General features: G+C 34.8%; 1 protein-coding gene across 3 annotated transcripts in view; it reads left to right on the plus strand.

Moving 5' to 3' along the window:
• LOC115212385 (protein-glutamine gamma-glutamyltransferase K) overlaps positions 1-19,320 on the plus strand; it is a 427,663-nt gene that overhangs the window by 166,165 nt on the left and 242,178 nt on the right. Inside the window, exon 2 of one of the 3 annotated variants that reach the window (XM_029781278.2) lies at positions 7,700-7,782. The exons of the other annotated variants lie outside the window; for them this stretch is intronic. Coding sequence (XP_029637138.1) covers positions 7,736-7,782 — 47 coding nt within the window. The 5' untranslated portion in view covers positions 7,700-7,735. The remainder of the gene's footprint in view (positions 1-7,699; positions 7,783-19,320) is intronic. 3 annotated transcript variants of the gene reach the window in all.

The raw sequence follows: 19,320 nt of genomic DNA on the forward strand, positions 1-19,320 counted from the left end.
CATACTTTTTCCAAGGAAGCGTTCGACATTAGATGCAATAACAAATAGATTCATAACCTCCACGATCCAAAAATGTGGGATCATATTGTAGGCCTTACGTTAATCAATCCATAACATGGCCAAATTGGTTTTCCTCCTCTTGAAATCTTTAAGTACTCTTTTACTGTTTTGTTAATCAGAATTTGGTTCATGTTACCTCTGCACTTATTTATGCTTGTGCCCACTCATTTGGCGAAGCTCAATTTTCTTTCAAGAGTCTGTTCATTGACTCTGTGATTATTCCTGTCAATAACCTCCACATAAGTGGTAAGCATGTTATCGATCTGTAGTTGTCTACTGCATTCCCTTCTGCGCTGTCATTCAAGCGTAAAACTGTCTTGTCCTTTGTCAGCCACTCCAGTGTCCCTTGGGCAGCATTTAACAAAGTCTTAAGTCGTTACGTTTATCTTTAATGGCATTTATTACATCTTTTGATCCAGTAGCTTTGAACTCCGTCTGGTCCCGAAGCCTCCCAATCCCTTATCTTCTTGCTTGACTTGCTTCACGGCCCTAACTGAAATATATAATTCTGCCTACTGTAGACAAACAGTTGTTTGTTTCAGTTCTTCTAACCATTCATCGTCCTTCTTATGTTCCTCGTCTTTACTTCAAATGTGTCCCCCAAACTTTTAGCTTTCACTGCTCTCTGGTATAATCACTTCATCTGTATACTCTCCAACTACCCTCACCTAAAGAGGCTAACCTATGCAAGGCCTCAAATTGGTACTTCATACCTTATTATTATTAGTAGTAGTATTACTATTACTATCACCACTATTACCGCCATTATCAATTTGTATTAGACATAAACTGAATAAGAATACTCCCAGGACGGGAATTTCATTGTTGATCAATATATGAAACAGAACAATACCTGTCAGTTCTATTTTAACCCTCCAGTTTTCTGATATGTTAAAAGTTGAATGAGAAGACACCTTATTGTACTGCATCTACGAACAATAACTGCTAAGACGTGGTTCTACACTCTTCAAAAGTTTGGAACCAGAGTTTGAAATCAGAGCCCCACTACTGTGAAAAAAAGCATAAATCCGAAAGAAGAAGCACACTCTAAGATGTAGAGCTGTATATATTAAAAATGGGGAAGGGCGGTTTATGGGATTATCTTAGGTTCCCGTCCATAAAGGGTTTAGCTTTATGGCGTATCGGGATCTAATCATACGCCATAAAGCTAAACTCTTTATGAACGGGAAACCTAAGGTAATACCATAAACCGACCTTCCCCATTTTTAATATATATATATTGACAAGCGATGCTGGTGTGTTTACGTCCCCGTAACTTAGCGGATCGGAAAAAGAGACCGATAGAATAAGTACTAAGCTTGCAAAGAATAAGTCCTGGGGTTGATTTGCTGGACTAAAGGCGGTGATCCAGCATGGCCGCACTCAAAATGACTGAAACAAGTAAAAGAAAAGATTAAAATTATATATATATATATATATATATATATATGTATATGTATATAGATGCACGTATATGTATATAGATGCACGTACAGAGGCAACATGCATATAGACCCATTATATTATATACACCTTATATTATACATGTATATATTTAACTATATTCATGTTTATATTTATATATGCACAAACACACAAACACACATACACACACACACAGGGTTACTAAACATAACAGTGTTAACGTTGACTTATATGTCATTTTCCTTTGGCTTAGTCACGTTTGCTTTTGTGTGGATTGCTGTAATCTAATTAGTTCAAATAATGCCTGCATTTGTATTCGACAAGAAATTATTGTCCTTGATATTTATAACAATAGCAATACTAACATAATTTTTTCATGTATTCAATGAATTATTTTTGTTTAAATAGATTATTCAATGTGTATGTGTTTGTGTTTATGTGTGTGTGTGTGTGTGTGTGCGTGTGTGTGTGCGTGCGCGCGCTTCTGTATTTGTATTTGTGCGTGTGCGTGTAGATTTATATTGGCAGACTGATAGATACGTAGGAAAGTACATTGATAAGCAGATAGATTATTGATTCACCGGATAGGTAGGCTGAAAGACTGATAGATAGACTGCTGAAAAGACAGAGAAATAGACAGAGCTACACAGATAGACAAATCACTCTCTCTCTCTCTGTTCCTCTCTCTCTCTCTCTATATATATATATATATAGTTGAAATTCAGAAAAAAAAACAGAAGACGAAGACGGGTATATAAACAATAAGCAAGTGTATTATTTTGACGCTCAGTAAAATGGGAAAAGTCTTTTACGTTTCGAGCCTACGCTCTTCAGCAGAAAGGAATAAGAGAAAATAAACAGAGGGAGAATGAAAAAAAAAACTCGTACATTTCAGCAGTAAAAGAAGAAAAGGAGAAAGAAAGAGAAAAAAACTAAAAAAAAGGAGAGAGAGAAAGGCAATGTATTCTCATACGGAATATAAAGTTCAGAAAGTTCCTAAAAGTTTAAAACTTATGGTAGATTCGAGCGATTTACATGAACGAAAAAAATCCAGTCAAATCCTTGAAAGAAAAGTCAGTGGTAATCTGGGTGGAATGCGGGTAGGTGGACGAAGAGAGGTGCTGAACGGGATGAGGTTCAGAAATGCAAATCCAAAGAGTAGGAAGTTCAGTCAGGATCAAACTGGGGTAACCACGTGAGCGTATGATATATAGTTGAAATATTTTATATAGATAGATAAAGAGATAGATAGATGGATATATAAATATCAATTTGCTTTTCGTGATACGCATTCTTCTTCTTCTTCTTCTTCTTCTTCTTCTTCTTCTTCTTCTTCTTCTTCTTCTTCTTCTTCTTCTTCTTCTTCTTCTTCTTCTTCTTTTCTTCTTCTCTTATATATATATATATACTACATATGTGGAAAATCGGTGTGTGTTTGTTTGTGGTGTTGTTATCTAACTCCTCTTACATCGTTTTATTGAGTTTGATGAAACTTGACACGTGAGTAGAACTCTGGAAACCTCGTGACACACTTAGATTGTTGAAAAACTCGATAATATGGCCCCTGGAAGGGACCTTTATAACTACCTCATAACTAATTTTTTTAAACCCCGAAGGGAAATAACCCATACCACCTGCACAATATTTTTTTAAACACTCAAGGGAAACAACCCATTTTATTTTTTATGTTCGATTACTTTGAATATTGATCTTTTCTCTGTCCAATTTCTAATTTTTGCAGACAATATCACTTTTTACCGTATTTGACACGTGAGTAGAACTCATGTCTGGAAAACTCATGACACACTTAGATTGTTGAAAAAAATCGATAATAGATTCAATGGATTCTCCTATCTACTACATATTACTAATACTTTATTTAAACAACTCAAGGGAAATAACCCACACCACTTGCACTTTTTAGCGAAGCGATCAATATTTGATTCTCACGATCAGCCAACCTAATTCTGCATTTCACTACTCACAGTTTTGAACTGCTAAACATTATTATTGCACTTCCTTAATTTGAATCTCTTCATTCATACATTTCTATACATACATACTTTTTTGAATGCCTATTACTCCGATATTTCTGCATTTTTACAGTTACACTTTCTCCATGTCAGTTGATAAGTTTTTTCCAGAACGTATTTGTAGTGGTTTCATGCAGGCATAGCGTGGATTCGATCCTCGATTGCCAAATGTCACTTAACACTTCAACAGCACTTTTTCACACGGCAAAACAATATTTTTTCTGTGAACGACAACCTCTCTCGCCAACCTCCGAAAACCTCTCTCAACAACCTCCAATGATCACTCTTGCCAACCACTGATAACCTCTCTCCTCCAGCTGACAGTTTTTGTACTTTTTCGTGACGGAAAATACACCTTTTGTGGCAGTTATAACGAAATTGCTTTCTTATATGAGAGTAATAAGGCGTTTCAATAGAGCATCTTTGCCCCCGGTAATTACCGTGTACACCAGCTAGCAAAGAATATGAGGGGCTTAATTAACTTGTGATCCAAATGAATAGGTGCGTTGGGTAAGTGTCTCTGTTAGTCGACTGTTAGGTTCCATGATCACAGCTAAGGCTAGATCTAGGGATTGTTTTCCTCTGGAAAACGATGAGTTATGAACGTTATTCTCCTGCCTATATTCTTCTAACTACTTTTACTTTTTGTCCTGTTTTATTCCTTCATTCTTCTATTTTATTACTTATAAACTGTGAATTTTATTCCTTGTAAACTGTAAATTTTTCCCGTCTAAGATATTCATACCTTGTCTCTGATGACGGGGTACCTGTACGGACATGCTAACTTACCCTTATTTATCTCAGAAACGGCTGTAATATTTCAAATTTCCCTTACCCTAATCAAATTATTTTTAATGACTTGAGATACTCATTCTGCCCTGATTTTGATTTTTCCTCTAATATGATATAATTGGCCCAGTGGTTAGGGCAGTGGACTCGCGGTCGTAGTATCACGGTTTGAATTCCCAGACCGGGTGTTGTGAGTGTTTATTGAGCGAAAACACCTAAAGCTCCACGAGGCTCCGGTAGGGAGTGGTGGCGATTCCTGCTGTACTCTTTCGCCGCAACTATTGGTCTGCTCGCTTAGCCAGCGGGGTGGCGTCATTTGAAGGCTAAAACAATGCGAAGTGCATTGTGACCAGCGATGTGTAACAACATCTGATAGCCTGGTCAGTCACGTGATCACGTGATGATATGATATATATATATACAGAGATACAAAGAGAGAGAGAGGGGTGATAGATAGATAGATAGATAGATAGACAGACAGATAGATAGATAGATAGATAGATAGATAGATAGATAGATAGATAGATAGATAGATAGATAGATAGATAGATAGATAGATAGATAGATAGAGCTAGCACACCCTCGGTTACAACGACGTGTTTCAGTGGATTTGATCAACCAAACACTGTCTACTTATAAAATTAACGTCCAAGTGGCTAAGCACTCTATAGATACGTATCTCTGGGAGATTCAGTGTGACACAGAATTTGACAAGGTTGGACCCTTGAATTATAAGTGCTACACATTTTTACCAGCTGAGTGAACTGGTGCAACTTTCAAGTATCCGATCATGACGGTTGAAGGTATTTTGAAAAATATGATGGTTTATATTGTTTATGAACAATGTAGTGATTATGAATCTGTTGGATGAGAACGATCGACTGTTGACAGAAAAATGTAAACATGAAAGAGTGAGTTGAATTAAAATCTGGATAATATAAATACACATGAAAATAAGCATAATAATAATAGCCCAACGGGAAAAAGCCCATTTATGAATAAAGCTTGAAGGCGGAAAAGACTTCCCAGAATGATACTCATAGATTCAAGCAACCGATCATCAGACAGCCAAGATCATGTAGAATAATATGATAATTTATAAATGTTTACAAACGGTGCAGTGAGAGTTATTTAGAACTCAAGTAAACGTTAAAAAGCAAGTTCATATTGAACTAACAAATGAATAATTTTTGGAAGCACTCCGTCGGTTACGACGACGAGGGTTCCGGTTGATCCGAATCAACGGAACAGCCTGCTCGTGAAATTAACGTGTAAGTGGCTGAGCACTCCACAGACACGTGTACCCTTAACGTAGTTCTCGGGGATATTCAGCGTGACACAGAGAGTGACAAGGCCGGCCCTTTGAAATACAGGTACAACAGAAACAGGAAGTAAGAGTGAGAGAAAGTTGTGGTGAAAGAGTACAGCAGGGATCACCACCATCCCTGCCGGAGCCTCGTGGAGCTTTAGGTGTTTTCGCTCAATAAACACTCACAACGCCCGGTCTGGGAATCGAAACCGCGATCCTACGACCGCGAGTCCGCTGCCCTAACCACTGGGCCATTGCGCATCCACAAATGAATAATATAAATCATCTATATACATGAAAATAGGTATATTGATTGCAGCAAAGAAAAAGCCTTTGTAGAAATCGAGAGTTTAAGAAAAATATATCGTAAATAATAAAGATTAACATTGAGAATTATGGGAAGAGCGAATGCGTATCACGAAAAGCAAATAGATGATTCCTTCTAATTTTGGCGCAAGGCAAGTAAAATTTTAGAGGAAGGGCGAAGTTGATTACTTGACCAGTACTTTATCATATCAAACAGTTGTCATTAAAGAGGTAGTGACTAGGAGTATTACAATTGCACCTTGGGCTGTTATAATATCCGTTAAGTTTACCAAACCTACTCACAAGCGAGGCAAAGTTTTCGTCGTAAGAATGGATAACTTACGGCTCTTTTTTAAAATGATAATAATTGTAGCCCTTGGAAAAATACCTAGATACGAAATTTCCTCTAGCTACAATGATATTTATACAAAATGTTGGGTTGAGCTAGCAAAGCATTCTAGATCTAGTTCTGCGAGATTTCCCGGGGTTGTTTTCACTGCTAACTCAAGAGATCTGTTCGTAGAATTCTCTATCGTAACAAAAAGAGGTTGCCTTTAAGTCCACCTCATATGAAGCCAAGGAAGAGATTCGATAACTTGAGTTTCCATATATATATATATATATATATATATACGTGTGTGTGTGAAGTGTATTTCGGTGAAAGGTATACCTCTAGGTAATAAATCAAATAAATCAGCGTTTTGATTAAAAGCATGCCGTATCGATTATTCCGTCCAAATTGTTCCACAAACACTTATTTGCCATTCTTATCAAGGAAATGCATTCAGCACGTATTTGATTTGATGTAAATCTGTAATACATGAGGCCATTATTCACAAAATTTCTGATATAAAATAAGAATAAAAGATGTGTTTCAGTGAGTGTGTTGTATACACGTTATTGTGCAGGAATGTTTTTATTTTCTATTTTATTAAATGCATACTAATTCTCCCGAATCGGGGATAGGTGTTGTTAATCGAACATAAAATGGGTTTATCACTGATGTTGATTTTCGTATGACACACAAAAAAGAAATCGATTTTATTATCAGAAAATATTTCTTTCCAGCTGAAGTGATTAATTTGTATAACAAACACGTCTTAGTAACTTTCTTTGCTTATGGCGTGTTCTTTTGCATTAATTTCATGCATACACACACAAAAAAAAATTCTAATCTATTGCCATCAGAGAAATAAAAGACAGCTAGCTAAATATCATAAATGTGAGGCAGTTCTAATTACTGCAGAAAAACATCTTGATAAACCGTATAGAAGTATATAAAAATATGGCAATGTTTCTGCAAAATCTTTTGAATCGGAAATTAAATTATGTACACATGCAATAACGAAAAGCGAAAGAAAACAAAAGAAACTTATAAGCAAATAGGATTTCATTTTCCTATATGAGTTATAAGTTATATATTAAAACGAAATTCTGTATGATAAAAGGTGCATATCATTAAGCAAAACGATATCTAAAGATTTAGATTCGATATTTTTATCCAACCTGTCATGCAATTCTTTGAAATATCACGAGTATCTTATGAAGCAAAGTGCCCGGGAATCAATTTTTTCATCCCGCAGGTTTGACGCTTTGGTTTTCAAATAACATACTTCTAAATTTGAAATATTACTTTTGTCCATCAGATTTTTGTAAAATTTTGTTATAGGAATTTCGAGCTTGCATTATTAAAAAGTTTCATTACATTTACCAGAATACAACAAACGAAATGACGTAAAACATATATTCTAAATCTAATATATTATTTCCTTTGTAGGTAAGTGTCTCAACTAAAAGCCCTTCAAATAATGAAATGATGAAAGGAAATTTCAAATGTCATTCGAAGCTGGATCGAAAGAGGTATTTTGAAATGTTCTTTTTTGTACTTTATGCATCTAATACTTTTTCAATATATTTCACACTATGTCCTCTGAGAAACAATATAACAAGGGAAAATGTAACGATTGTAAAGAAACTGTTGACAATGTGTAATATATAGTGATAAATAAGTAAAATATAAAAAATATGTGCACATGGTCTTGATAAGCTTTCTTATTAAACTGTTCTACGACTCCACCGTAGACATGCACTGAAATGTTCTTGGAATTTATAGAAAACAAAAGACGAAGACAAGTGTATGAACAACAAGCAAGTGTATTAGTTTGACGCTCGGGAAAATAAAAAAAGTCATTTACGTTTCGAGCCTAGGGTCTTCAACAGAAAGGAATAAGAGAAAATAAACAGAGAGAAAATGAAAAAAAAACTTATAGATTTCAGCGGTCCGGAATGGCGAATGATTCGAAAAAAAGAGGTTGTAAGAGGGGGAGATATTCTTATTCATTTCGGACATCACCTCAACAATGGAAGACTTCAGTGAAACTATGACATTGTGAAAATGTCGATTTGTCTCCCTTTCAAAAACACTCTAAACATATTAGTCCAAGGGACGTAAATCTGGCGAGTTTGGAGTCAACTTTGATGTTACATGATTATATGCATTGTCTGATATCCACTCTTAATTTACGTTGGCTTTGTGAGAAGGTGCTGAGTGTTTTTTTTTAATACGTTTGGCCTTCCACTGCATACTTCGTCCATCCAAGGTTTAACAATTCTCTTCTGTACCTCAGCATATCCAGCAGCAATAATTATAATACCCTCTGTCAATGTATCATGGTACTCACCACTCCTAAGACTATAACATTTGCTGAAAATTTAGCATTCATCATACAGGGGACATCAAAAGGATCTTCATTTATCCACCTGTCACTTCTCCTGCTGGACTTTTAGTCTTGGTTGAAAGTTTTCTCAGAAAAAACCCAAAGCATATCATGTTCTTAAGGGTTTTTAACCTTGTTACGTAACCGCTTAGCACCAATCAGAGGGTTACCTCTGTCTCTGTTGGCATGAATTGGCCTTTCCTCAGTACATAGGACTTGCATTGAATGTTCTCGTGCACAATAGTTCTAATATTTGACTCCGATACTTGGAGTTCTTTAGTGATCGTCCTAATTGATAATATTTTGAACCCAGGGGATGAAGTGCAATATCGTTACACTGTCCGAAAGATTAGACTGTTATACTTTTGTTTTTGATACAGTTGAGACGTTCCCACTAGAAGCTTCTAATTCCATCTGAATTTCGTGTACAAAAGATCTTGTAACATTTACAACGTTGGCAGTTTTTAAATTACAGTGTTTCGCACATATGGCAACAATAACTGCACGTCGTGTTTCTTGTGTTGGTATTTTATCCGCCATGGCCGATCTGAAAAAAAAGTCTTAAAGTCTTTCGATTATCTTGAAATGAATAATATACTGATAATTAGGTGTCCTCAAATACCCCACGCACGCTGTATACACTGCTATTTTTACAGTTATCTAAAGATGCGCTTATAAATGCATATACATATACATACAATCACAATACACACATGTGTAAACAGATGTTTGTATGTATATGTATGCATGTGTGTATGTGTCTGTATACATGTATTGATATAGTTTTTACCATCTCAGTATACATGTGTGCTTAAATGTATTCTAAGTCAAACACAATTTTGAGTTGTCATAATTGAAATCTTTCAATACTGTACAAATGTATCGGCTATTAAGGATTTTAGCTGTCTTTTTTTTTCAGAAGTATCTCATTAACTACAGATCTTGCTTTAACATTATTTTTTTCTCCTGGACAGTTATTATTATAATGCAGTTTTCTTTCTTTAATACTACAACGTGTGCAATGGAAAAATATGGAAAATACGTGCTTACTTCTGATATTTCTTAAATAACATTCACACAACAAATGAGAAATATTTAATACAAATGAGCCAATTAGTTTCTTTTTTGTTCTTTGTTCTCTTAAATATTCTATCTTTTTTTTTATTTCAAAGGATACTCATTAAAATTTCTTCAGTGATCAAGGGACGAGTGATTACTCAAATAATAATCAAACAATTTCAAAAGAAAGTCGCTTTTTCAATTTAAAATCTTGGAAAATATTCTTCACTCTAAAATATTAACTCTTGAAAATAAACAACAGGAAATAAATATTGGCTCATATATTTGGCTGATAGAAAGCAACTGAATTATCGTAAAGAAAAAATATTAAATGTATTTCACAGATAAAGTGGAACTATAGAAATGTACGTAATTCTGTATTAGATGTTTGCATTGTGCATTACATTTACCAATCAGGTATATATTTAGTTTATTTTATCTCTTACTATTTCTGAAATTGATAATGTAAATACAAAGAAATTAAGTAGAAATCTGTTTGTAAATCATCTTTTCAATAGAAAATAGGAAGTTGACTTGTTAATGTTCAACAGAATCTAATTGTACAGTATTGGTACGAAATTTTGCGACCTAAATAAAATCAATGTAGATGAATTGAAAACAATGAAATTTGTTTTTTTATGAACTTCAAATACCAAATTTATAAATAAACATAGTTGTATTTAATTGTAACCTTTAAATAGTATAAATACGTTCAACATCAATTCTATGTGATGTATCAAGTTTAATATTGATTTAATTTTTAATTACAAGCAAATCGATATTTATGAACAAAGATATATTCAATCGAAACCTAGTACTATATTCTATTAACCTCGGTGAGAACATAAAAGACATTGAAGAAAAAATAGGGGACCAACAGAAAACTAGTGTTGCTCCTAACGAACGTAGTTATTACAAGGGACATTCGTTTCGTCTGAAGCTACAATACCTCTAACCTCACTTTCTCTCCTTCTCTCCCACTCTGTCTCTGTCATTCCGTCTCCCTCTCAATCACTGTCTCTCACTCTCTTCGTTTTTTTTCTGTTGCTCTGCATATATACTCTCGGAATGATTATTTAATAGTTTTACAACACTGCATTCTAGTCAGGATTTCTTTAAAAAAACTCATTCGCAATAGCAAACTCAGTACCTACACACGCATAATTTATAGTATATTATCGTGTCTACAATTTCACCAGAAAGCACACGAGAGTGAGCATAGAATTCGCATTTCTACTCACCGTATGATTTCACGATGCAATCAGAAACAATATAGGTCAGCTTTGCGGTCTTTTAGATCTAGAAGGAACGGTTTTCCGGAAGCACTTCATATAACAACAGCAACAGCAACAACAACAACAACAACAGCAACAACAGTAATAATAATAATAATAATAATAATAATAATAATAATAATAATAATGATGATGATGATGATGATGATGATGATGATGATGATGATGATGATGATAATAATGTTAATAATAATAATAATAATAATAATAATAATAATAATAATAATGATGATGATGATAATAATAATAATAATAATAATAATAATAATAATAATAATAATAATAATAATAATAATAATGATGATAAAAGTTGTTGAACAGTAGTGTCTGAATTATAGTGTATGAAAGGCCGGATTCTGAATTGGAAAAGTAGGTTCAAACTTTGTGTGCTAGAGTTGCCTCACTTAAAACTGTAAGTGTGATAAGTAAGATGACATAGTATACTTTAAGATCAGTCTATGAGTCAGACTGAAGCCTCTGTTGTAGCTTTAAATACGAAGTCCTTTTCCTGTATGAAATTTTGACATTTTTAACACTTCTGAATCATTTTACTTCAATGAAAGGTTTAGGAAAGAATGTGTCATCATTTATAGAAAGTGGCTATCCTGTACGATGTTTCGCAATTTATAATCTAGAATGTAGCACAGGAAAACTGGTAGAAAATATTACTGTTGCAAGAATGGTTGTGTGGTTCACCCTGCACAAAGTGGTTTCGGGTTTAGTCCCGCAGCACACTACCTTGGACAAATATTTTCTACTATAACCGTAGACAACTAATGCCTTGTGCGTGAGTTTAGTGGCGGAAAATATATGTCATGTCGCTCGCAGGCAGCTTTATTCTGGAGAGATATAATATGAGTGAAAATAGTGGCTATATAGTAGTTTTTGACTGATATTTCTGAACATGTAAGGGTTTTTGCAACCCTCTCCGTCAATATACCTTTCGTAATGTATTATTACATTCTTTTTTTAAATTTTATATATATATATATATATATATATGATGGACTCTCGTGGAAGACGACGTACGAGCGTTCAAATTTTGTCGAAAGACCTGCACAAATTATTTGTTTATAGTGATCGAATGTTCGTGCTGTTCACTCCCTCCATCAAATCGACGCTGCCTGAACAGGCGCACTGTGTACCACACTTCAGTTGTCGAAGTGATCACAGAAAAACGTAAGATGAAACGTTTTACTTGAGAACACAACTCACCACCTGCTCTAGGAATTGAAATCACGATTGCTAGACCGTAAGTGTAACACCCTAACCATTAAGCCATGCGCCCTCACATATGTATATACATTAATATATATATATATATATTATATAATATATATATATATATATTATATATAATATATATATATATATATATATATTATATAATATATATATATATATATATATATATATATATATATATATATATACATATATGTATTTATATGTATATGTACTTTTGTTTGACTCCCCATCGCTTGAAAACCGGTGGGTTTTTTTTCAATTCCGTATCTGTAACTTAGCAGTACGACAAAAGAGAACGACTAGAATTAGTATCAGACTCTTTAAAAAATAAGTGCTGGGGTCGATTTGTTCTACTAAACTCTTCAAGTCGCTGCTCCAGCATGGCCGCAGTCTAAAGACTGAGACAAAAAAAAAGCATTGAAGAGAGCTATCCTAAGGCTAGATCCTTTATATTAACATATTTACATATGTAATCATTGTATCTCGTGGTTTTAAAATCGTTTCAAAAATAACTTATGTTCTTTTAAATACACCGATCATTTCTATTGCTGACCAGCCAGAAACCCTCACAATGCAGTAGAACAGAATTGAAATCATACGACTTCCATCTCACATTGGTTTCAAATTTTGACACGAGGCCGACAAGATTGTGGGAGGGGATAGGTCGATTACATTGTCCTCAGTGCTCAACTGGTACTTATTTTATCGACCTAAAAGGATGAAAAGCGATGTTGAACTCGACGGAATTTGAACTCAGATCGTAAATACGGACGAAATGCCGCTAAGCATTATGTCCAGCGTGATAACAACTCTGTCAGCTCGCTGCCCTCTTCTTCCTGATACTAATGATGAAAAGGAGACAAAAGTAGCTTCAGAAAACGCTACAAACTAGTTTTGTAATTCAGTTTTATTTCACAGCATTAGACAATATTTAGGATTTGACAGTACTATATGGATTAATCGGTGAAATATATGACTTGGCACTAAATTTCTGGTCCCATCTCCTCGGAGACATACCTTTAGATCTTATAGTGCTTACCTTACTGAGTTTAATATTGTATATAAATAGAATAGTGACTGACTGAGACCCCCTTCGGTCAGGACACTGACCATGGTGTTGCATCTAGAAAGTTACCCTCCCAGGCACAAGTCCGGGCAAGGTTGTCTTTTATGGAAGGCCAGCAGTCGCCCATGCATATCGGCCTCCCCTCTCCACGCCACCAGAGTTATCCAAGGGAAAGGCAAGGTCCGATACAGCTTGGCACCTGTGACGTCGCAACTCATTTCTACCGTTGAGTGAACTGGAGCAACGTGAAATAAAGTGTCTTGCTCAAGAACACAACACACAGCCTGTCCGGGATTCGAGCTCACAACCTCACGATCGTAAGCTCGACGCTCTAACCACTGAGCCATGCGCCTTCGAATAGAACTGTAAGCATTACTTAAACAGTAGAGTTACGAACGAAATGCATCACAGCGTTTAGTTTACTGGTGAAAGTTCAATTTAGGTTCTGAACTAATTTTTTCTTTCATTGCAAAGATTTTATCAACCTTCGTTCATTCTTGTATCCTTGCCTATTCTATAAAATAAATATATGAATCGATATCATCAACAACACTTCTTAGTTTCAACAATGTATTTTGTTTCTGTAAGTAAGATATCATTAATGCAATAGAAAGTGTAACTTTCCTTTAATTGAACTGGCAACCAGTGACTGGCGCATATTGATTTCTCTTTGATTAAACTGTGTAGGGCTGTTATATAGTATATCACTGACACAAATAAATCAAAAGACAAAGTCAATCTTTGTGAGATTACAACAATAGGCGCAGGAGTGGCTGTGTGGTAAGTAGCTTGTTTACCAACCACATGGTTCCGGGTTCAGTCCCACTGCGTGGCATCTTGGGCGTCTTCTGCTATAGCCCCGGGCCGACCAATGCCTTGTGAGTGGATTTGGTAGACGGAAACTGAAAGAAGCCTGTCGTATATATGTATGTATATATGTATGTGTGTGTTTCTGTGTCTGTGTTTGACCCCCTAGCATTGCTTGACAACCGATGCTGGTGTGTTTACGTTCCCGTCACTTAGCGGTTCGGCAAAAGAGAGCGATAGAATAAGTACTGGGCTTACAAAGAATAAGTCCTGGGGTCGATTTGCTTGACTAAAGGCGGTGCTCCGGCATGGCCGCAGTCAAAATGATTGAAACAAGTAAAAGAGTAAAAAAAAGAGAGAATAAGATATAGGCTCTCCGAAGTTAAAGAATAATTTCGCTTCTGAACGACATGGTTAGACAGGTCGATCCTGTCTAACCAGGTTCGGACAGGTTAGACCTTACAACGCGGGACTGAGGCGATGTAGAATATATCTATGAATATGTGTGAGTGTGAGTGTATATGTATGTGTCTGCATTTGTCTCCCCTTCATGTCTGAGGGGGGCCACAATAAATAGCAGTGGCCTTAAGACAGTGCCCTGGGGAACACTACTTACTATTTGTGTTTCCTTTGAGGTGACTCCATTGGCCACCACTACTTGACGTCTATCTTTTAGAAAGTCGTTTAGTCACTCTCCAAGCATTCCGACTATGCCGAGATCACGCGACTTGTGACATATTATACCTTGGACGACTTTGTCAAAGGCTTTTGCAAATTCGAGATATATCACATCCGCACCTAAGACGTCTAGCAGCTGTTTTAACACCTAGTCATAATGTAAGAGCTTTGTCGGGCAGCTTCTACCTGGTCGAAATCCATATATATATATATATATATATAATATGTATATATATATATATATATATATATATATATATATATATATATATATATATATATATTCGATATATATATATATATTATATATATATATATATATATATAAAACATTATTGGTGAATTGAAGAAATGGAGCTGAACGCAGATTGAACAGAAATCGTTTATTTCATTCTACACGGTTTCGAAAGGCACAAATTACCAAAATCCGATGAATAATGGGACCATATTGTGTCTTTCTCTTCAGGAAGAAAAAGGAAATCCAACGGATTTCCTTTTTCTTCCTGAAGAGAAAGACACAATATGGTCCCATTATTCATCGGATTTTGGTAATTTGTGCCTTTCGAAACACGTGTAGAATGAATAAAACGATTTCTGTTCAATCTGCGTTCAGCTCCATTTCTTCAATTCACCAATAATGTTTTATTTCAATTATCCGCACCAACGCACGGTTGCAACGCCAGAGTTGTACCTCCAACCGTGCTGTTACTGCTGTGATTTTGCTACTAAGGTATCGGTTAAACTTTTTATTAATCTACTACAAGATTATTCATCTTTCTATTTCACATATATATATATATATATATATATATATATATATTCGATTCCCAGACCGGGCGCTGTGAATGTTTATTGAGCGAAAACACCTAAAGCACCACGAGGCTCCGGTAGGCTCCGGTAGGGGGTGGTGGCGATCCCCGTTGTACTCTTTCGCCACAACTTTCTCTCACTCTTTCTTCTGTTGGCCTGCTCGCTTAGCCAGCGGGGTGGCGTCATTTGAAGGCTAAAACAATGCGAAGCGCATTGTGACCAGCGATGTGTAACAACATCTGATGGCCTGGTCGGTCACGGTGATCACGGTGATATATATATATATATGTGTGTGTGTGTGTGTGGTGTGTGTGTGTGTGTGTGTGTGTGTGTGTGTGTGTATCTGCCAACAATATATACATCAGCAATTAAATTGAAAAATGATGTCTTGATATTAAAATCATTTGAGATATTTGTTTTGCATCGACTGAAACATTCTGACATTCATCATCAGAAATGTAGTGAAACAAATTATTGGAAACTGTCGGCACAATTTGCCTTTTCAAATAATGATTGAAATTAAGAATGAAATAATCTGTATCTCCTTTAGTATTGAGATAGTAATGCGGATACCAATACCGAATTCTACAAATGTTTTCGCTATCATATCAATCGGTTTCCCAGTACACAACGTGAAGAATGTATCGAAATATACTCGGAGTTTGTGCTCTTGTTGATCCCATTTTTACTCTTCAGAGCTCGTCGATCGCACAATGTAAATGCTTTGATGTTATACATTAAGCTACCTCTCCTGGATAGATGTGACCCGTTGACTTTTCCAAAGTTTAGATTCTTGTGATATACGGTGTACTTTCAATTGCTTTTTATTTTGTAGTGTCAGCCATTTCCGAGTAAAAAAATATTATCCGATAAATCTCTGCTGTAAATTAGATCTTGAATGTGTAGAGGTAACGTTACAGACATATTAACTTTCATAAACGATGTATTCATTTTATCGAGCCTAGAAAATGAAAGACGAACAGCCTCGACATGTTTTGATTGTAAAATGGTGTAACTAAGAACAGCTCGCCATTTTCCGGTATTCGTATCGTCTGTCATCAATCGACCTCTTGTGCATATATATAATGACGACAAAATTGCAATACAATTAAAGGCATCAATCATTAATGTTCCACTTTTTCACAGCTAAATAACAAAATTATTCAAAAGAATACGTAAAATTAAGCTTTGTTTCTGGTGTTATCAAAGCAATCTCCACTAAAAATTGTGAATTTCTTTAATTTTGCTTAACCCTATTTTCTTGTGTTCCTTTGTCGACCTATTTCATAAACTATTTCCGTTCAGTTTTTCCTTGACAGAATTATTTTTGGCAGTGATTTAGTATTTCGTTGTTTTTGAGATGTTACTAATCTTCTTTTATCATAGAAAGAAAATTCTTCCTATCTTCGTGTATTTTTATCAGTTTTGTTGTTACGAATTTTTTCTGTTTTCGTAAATGTGATATCACCCATAGCATAACGAAATATATTTATATAGATTACACTGTTCTTATCTAATCCTCTAACAGGAAAGGCACATCTACCTTCTTTTATCTTATTTTCCTTTCTTTTTTGCCCTCTTTCATTCTCCTCCTATTACACATGCATATTTTTCAGGTTATGACATTTATGTTTTATGAAACAAAAGAGAGGAAAAGACAGAGAGAAAGAGAGAAGGAAAGAGAGGAGAGAAAGAAATAGAGGGAGAGAGAGAGGGGGGCGAACGTATTGCTTACCATTGATGTTGACACCGCCCTTTCTGATTATCTCCAAACTAAATAAATATGCTTTTATCTAATGCCAGAGCTTAAATTTTTTCATTAACAAGTATTTCAAACAATGCTTAGAAATTAGCCAATATGATACCGACTCAGTATTTGGACCTTGAGACAGAAATTCTCCAAACTTGGATTTCCCCAGACAAGTTAGAAAATTTGACTGATATATATTTTTATATCCTTTCTGTTTTTTACTAAATTTATTCTCTGCTACTCGAAGAATTTATCATTTCATTCGATATCTTTCTTTTTACTGTTACTTAGCATCTGCATTGATGCCATTGCCAAAATTATTTACTCTTGTCGGTCTATATCATTAACTGTTGGAATATAACAGAGTAGTGTAAATTTAACAAGCGTTTTGTTAGAGTTTCGTTAGCGTTTCATCTTGCAATTGAATACTTCGGTATCCTTTATCCATGATAATTGGCCTGACAATACGATCTTGTTTCAATAATTTAATCTTGCCAACGGTAAATTAAACTCGGCGTAAATAATCAGAAGTTAACAAACCAACAACCTACTGATGCACCAGAAGACTTTCTCTAAATATGACCCGAAGCAAATTATTTTAGCTTTGATATGAATATTAAAAGATACATTTATATATGACCACGGAAATATACGTATAAAATATTGTAAGGGAAAAAACCTCATTCTATCGTGAAACAATATATTCTGTGAAGCAATTTCATGGCGAAGAAGATAAAACAATGTGCTGTTCACTCGTAATTTAAGACTTAAAATCTTTATATATAAAAGTGAAGTTGTGTGTCTGTCTCCTACGATTTAGATTCCTAACTACTCCCACATTTTGCGGTGCAGTTTAACCAAAACCGGGTATCTTATAGTCGTGATTCATATCGAGCACTTCTGGGTATTAGCGCGCGTCTACGATGAGTCTACGATTTAAAAAAAAATTACCATAATTTTTTTCCATTTTAATGCAATTTTTTCGCTATTATATAAGGGAAGTAACTCTCTAAAAATGTCTACGATGAGTCAACGATTTAAAAAAAATTTACCATCATCTTGTTTCCATTTTTAATGCATTTTTTTGCTATTTTTTTGGCTATAACTCTCTAAAAATGCTTATATAGTTATTTCCCTTACAAACCCGAGCAACGCCGGGCGATACTGCTAGTACCTGATAAATATGTTTTGTATAATTAGAAAAGGAAACTGCGAATATGACAATAAAATATCATTATTCCTATCATAGTTAATGTCGCAGAATTTGATGCGTTTGTTGTCTTATAGACATTTATGGTGTAGATCTACTGATTTTAAGAGAAAAAACAAAACAAAAGCAAGACATACAGCATGGTTACTTCGATCATTACAACTCAAGACATTGTAGGTATTTCAAGTGGCAAATGCTCAGTTTACTGGTATTTTTATTTCAGTTCACAAATACAATCTAAGAATGTGGAAAGTCTCCTATTAATAATACAGGATAAATTTATATCTAACCGGTAAAAATAAGACAGCAATTCCTTAAGCGTCCCCTCATATTTAGCCATTTTGTTGCTACAGACTGGAATTTCTCTATAACACCATTGTCAAGAAAATGGCTTTCAAATGACTCACACCATAGAAACTCAAATATGTTGCAATATTTGAATATCTAATCTTAATTTCGATAAAATCGACCCAAGTTGCGTGGCCAGATCCATCAAGCGATAGGAATTGTTTGTCCTCCTTAGATTATCTCAAAAAAAAATCTATCTATCGATCTGTTGGTCTGTTCATATGCATATTATTAATCAACTTGCATGCAAATACGTAATACAACATAAGAAGACAAATCCCTGCATAAACAGAAGTAAAACCAGTCTGACTATATATATCTCACTCTCTGTATATATATATATGTATATATATATATATATATATATATATATATATATATATATATATATATATTATATATATATATAT

Source organism: Octopus sinensis, linkage group LG1 (assembly GCF_006345805.1).
Source record: "Octopus sinensis linkage group LG1, ASM634580v1, whole genome shotgun sequence".
NCBI classification, from domain to species: domain Eukaryota; kingdom Metazoa; phylum Mollusca; class Cephalopoda; order Octopoda; family Octopodidae; genus Octopus; species Octopus sinensis.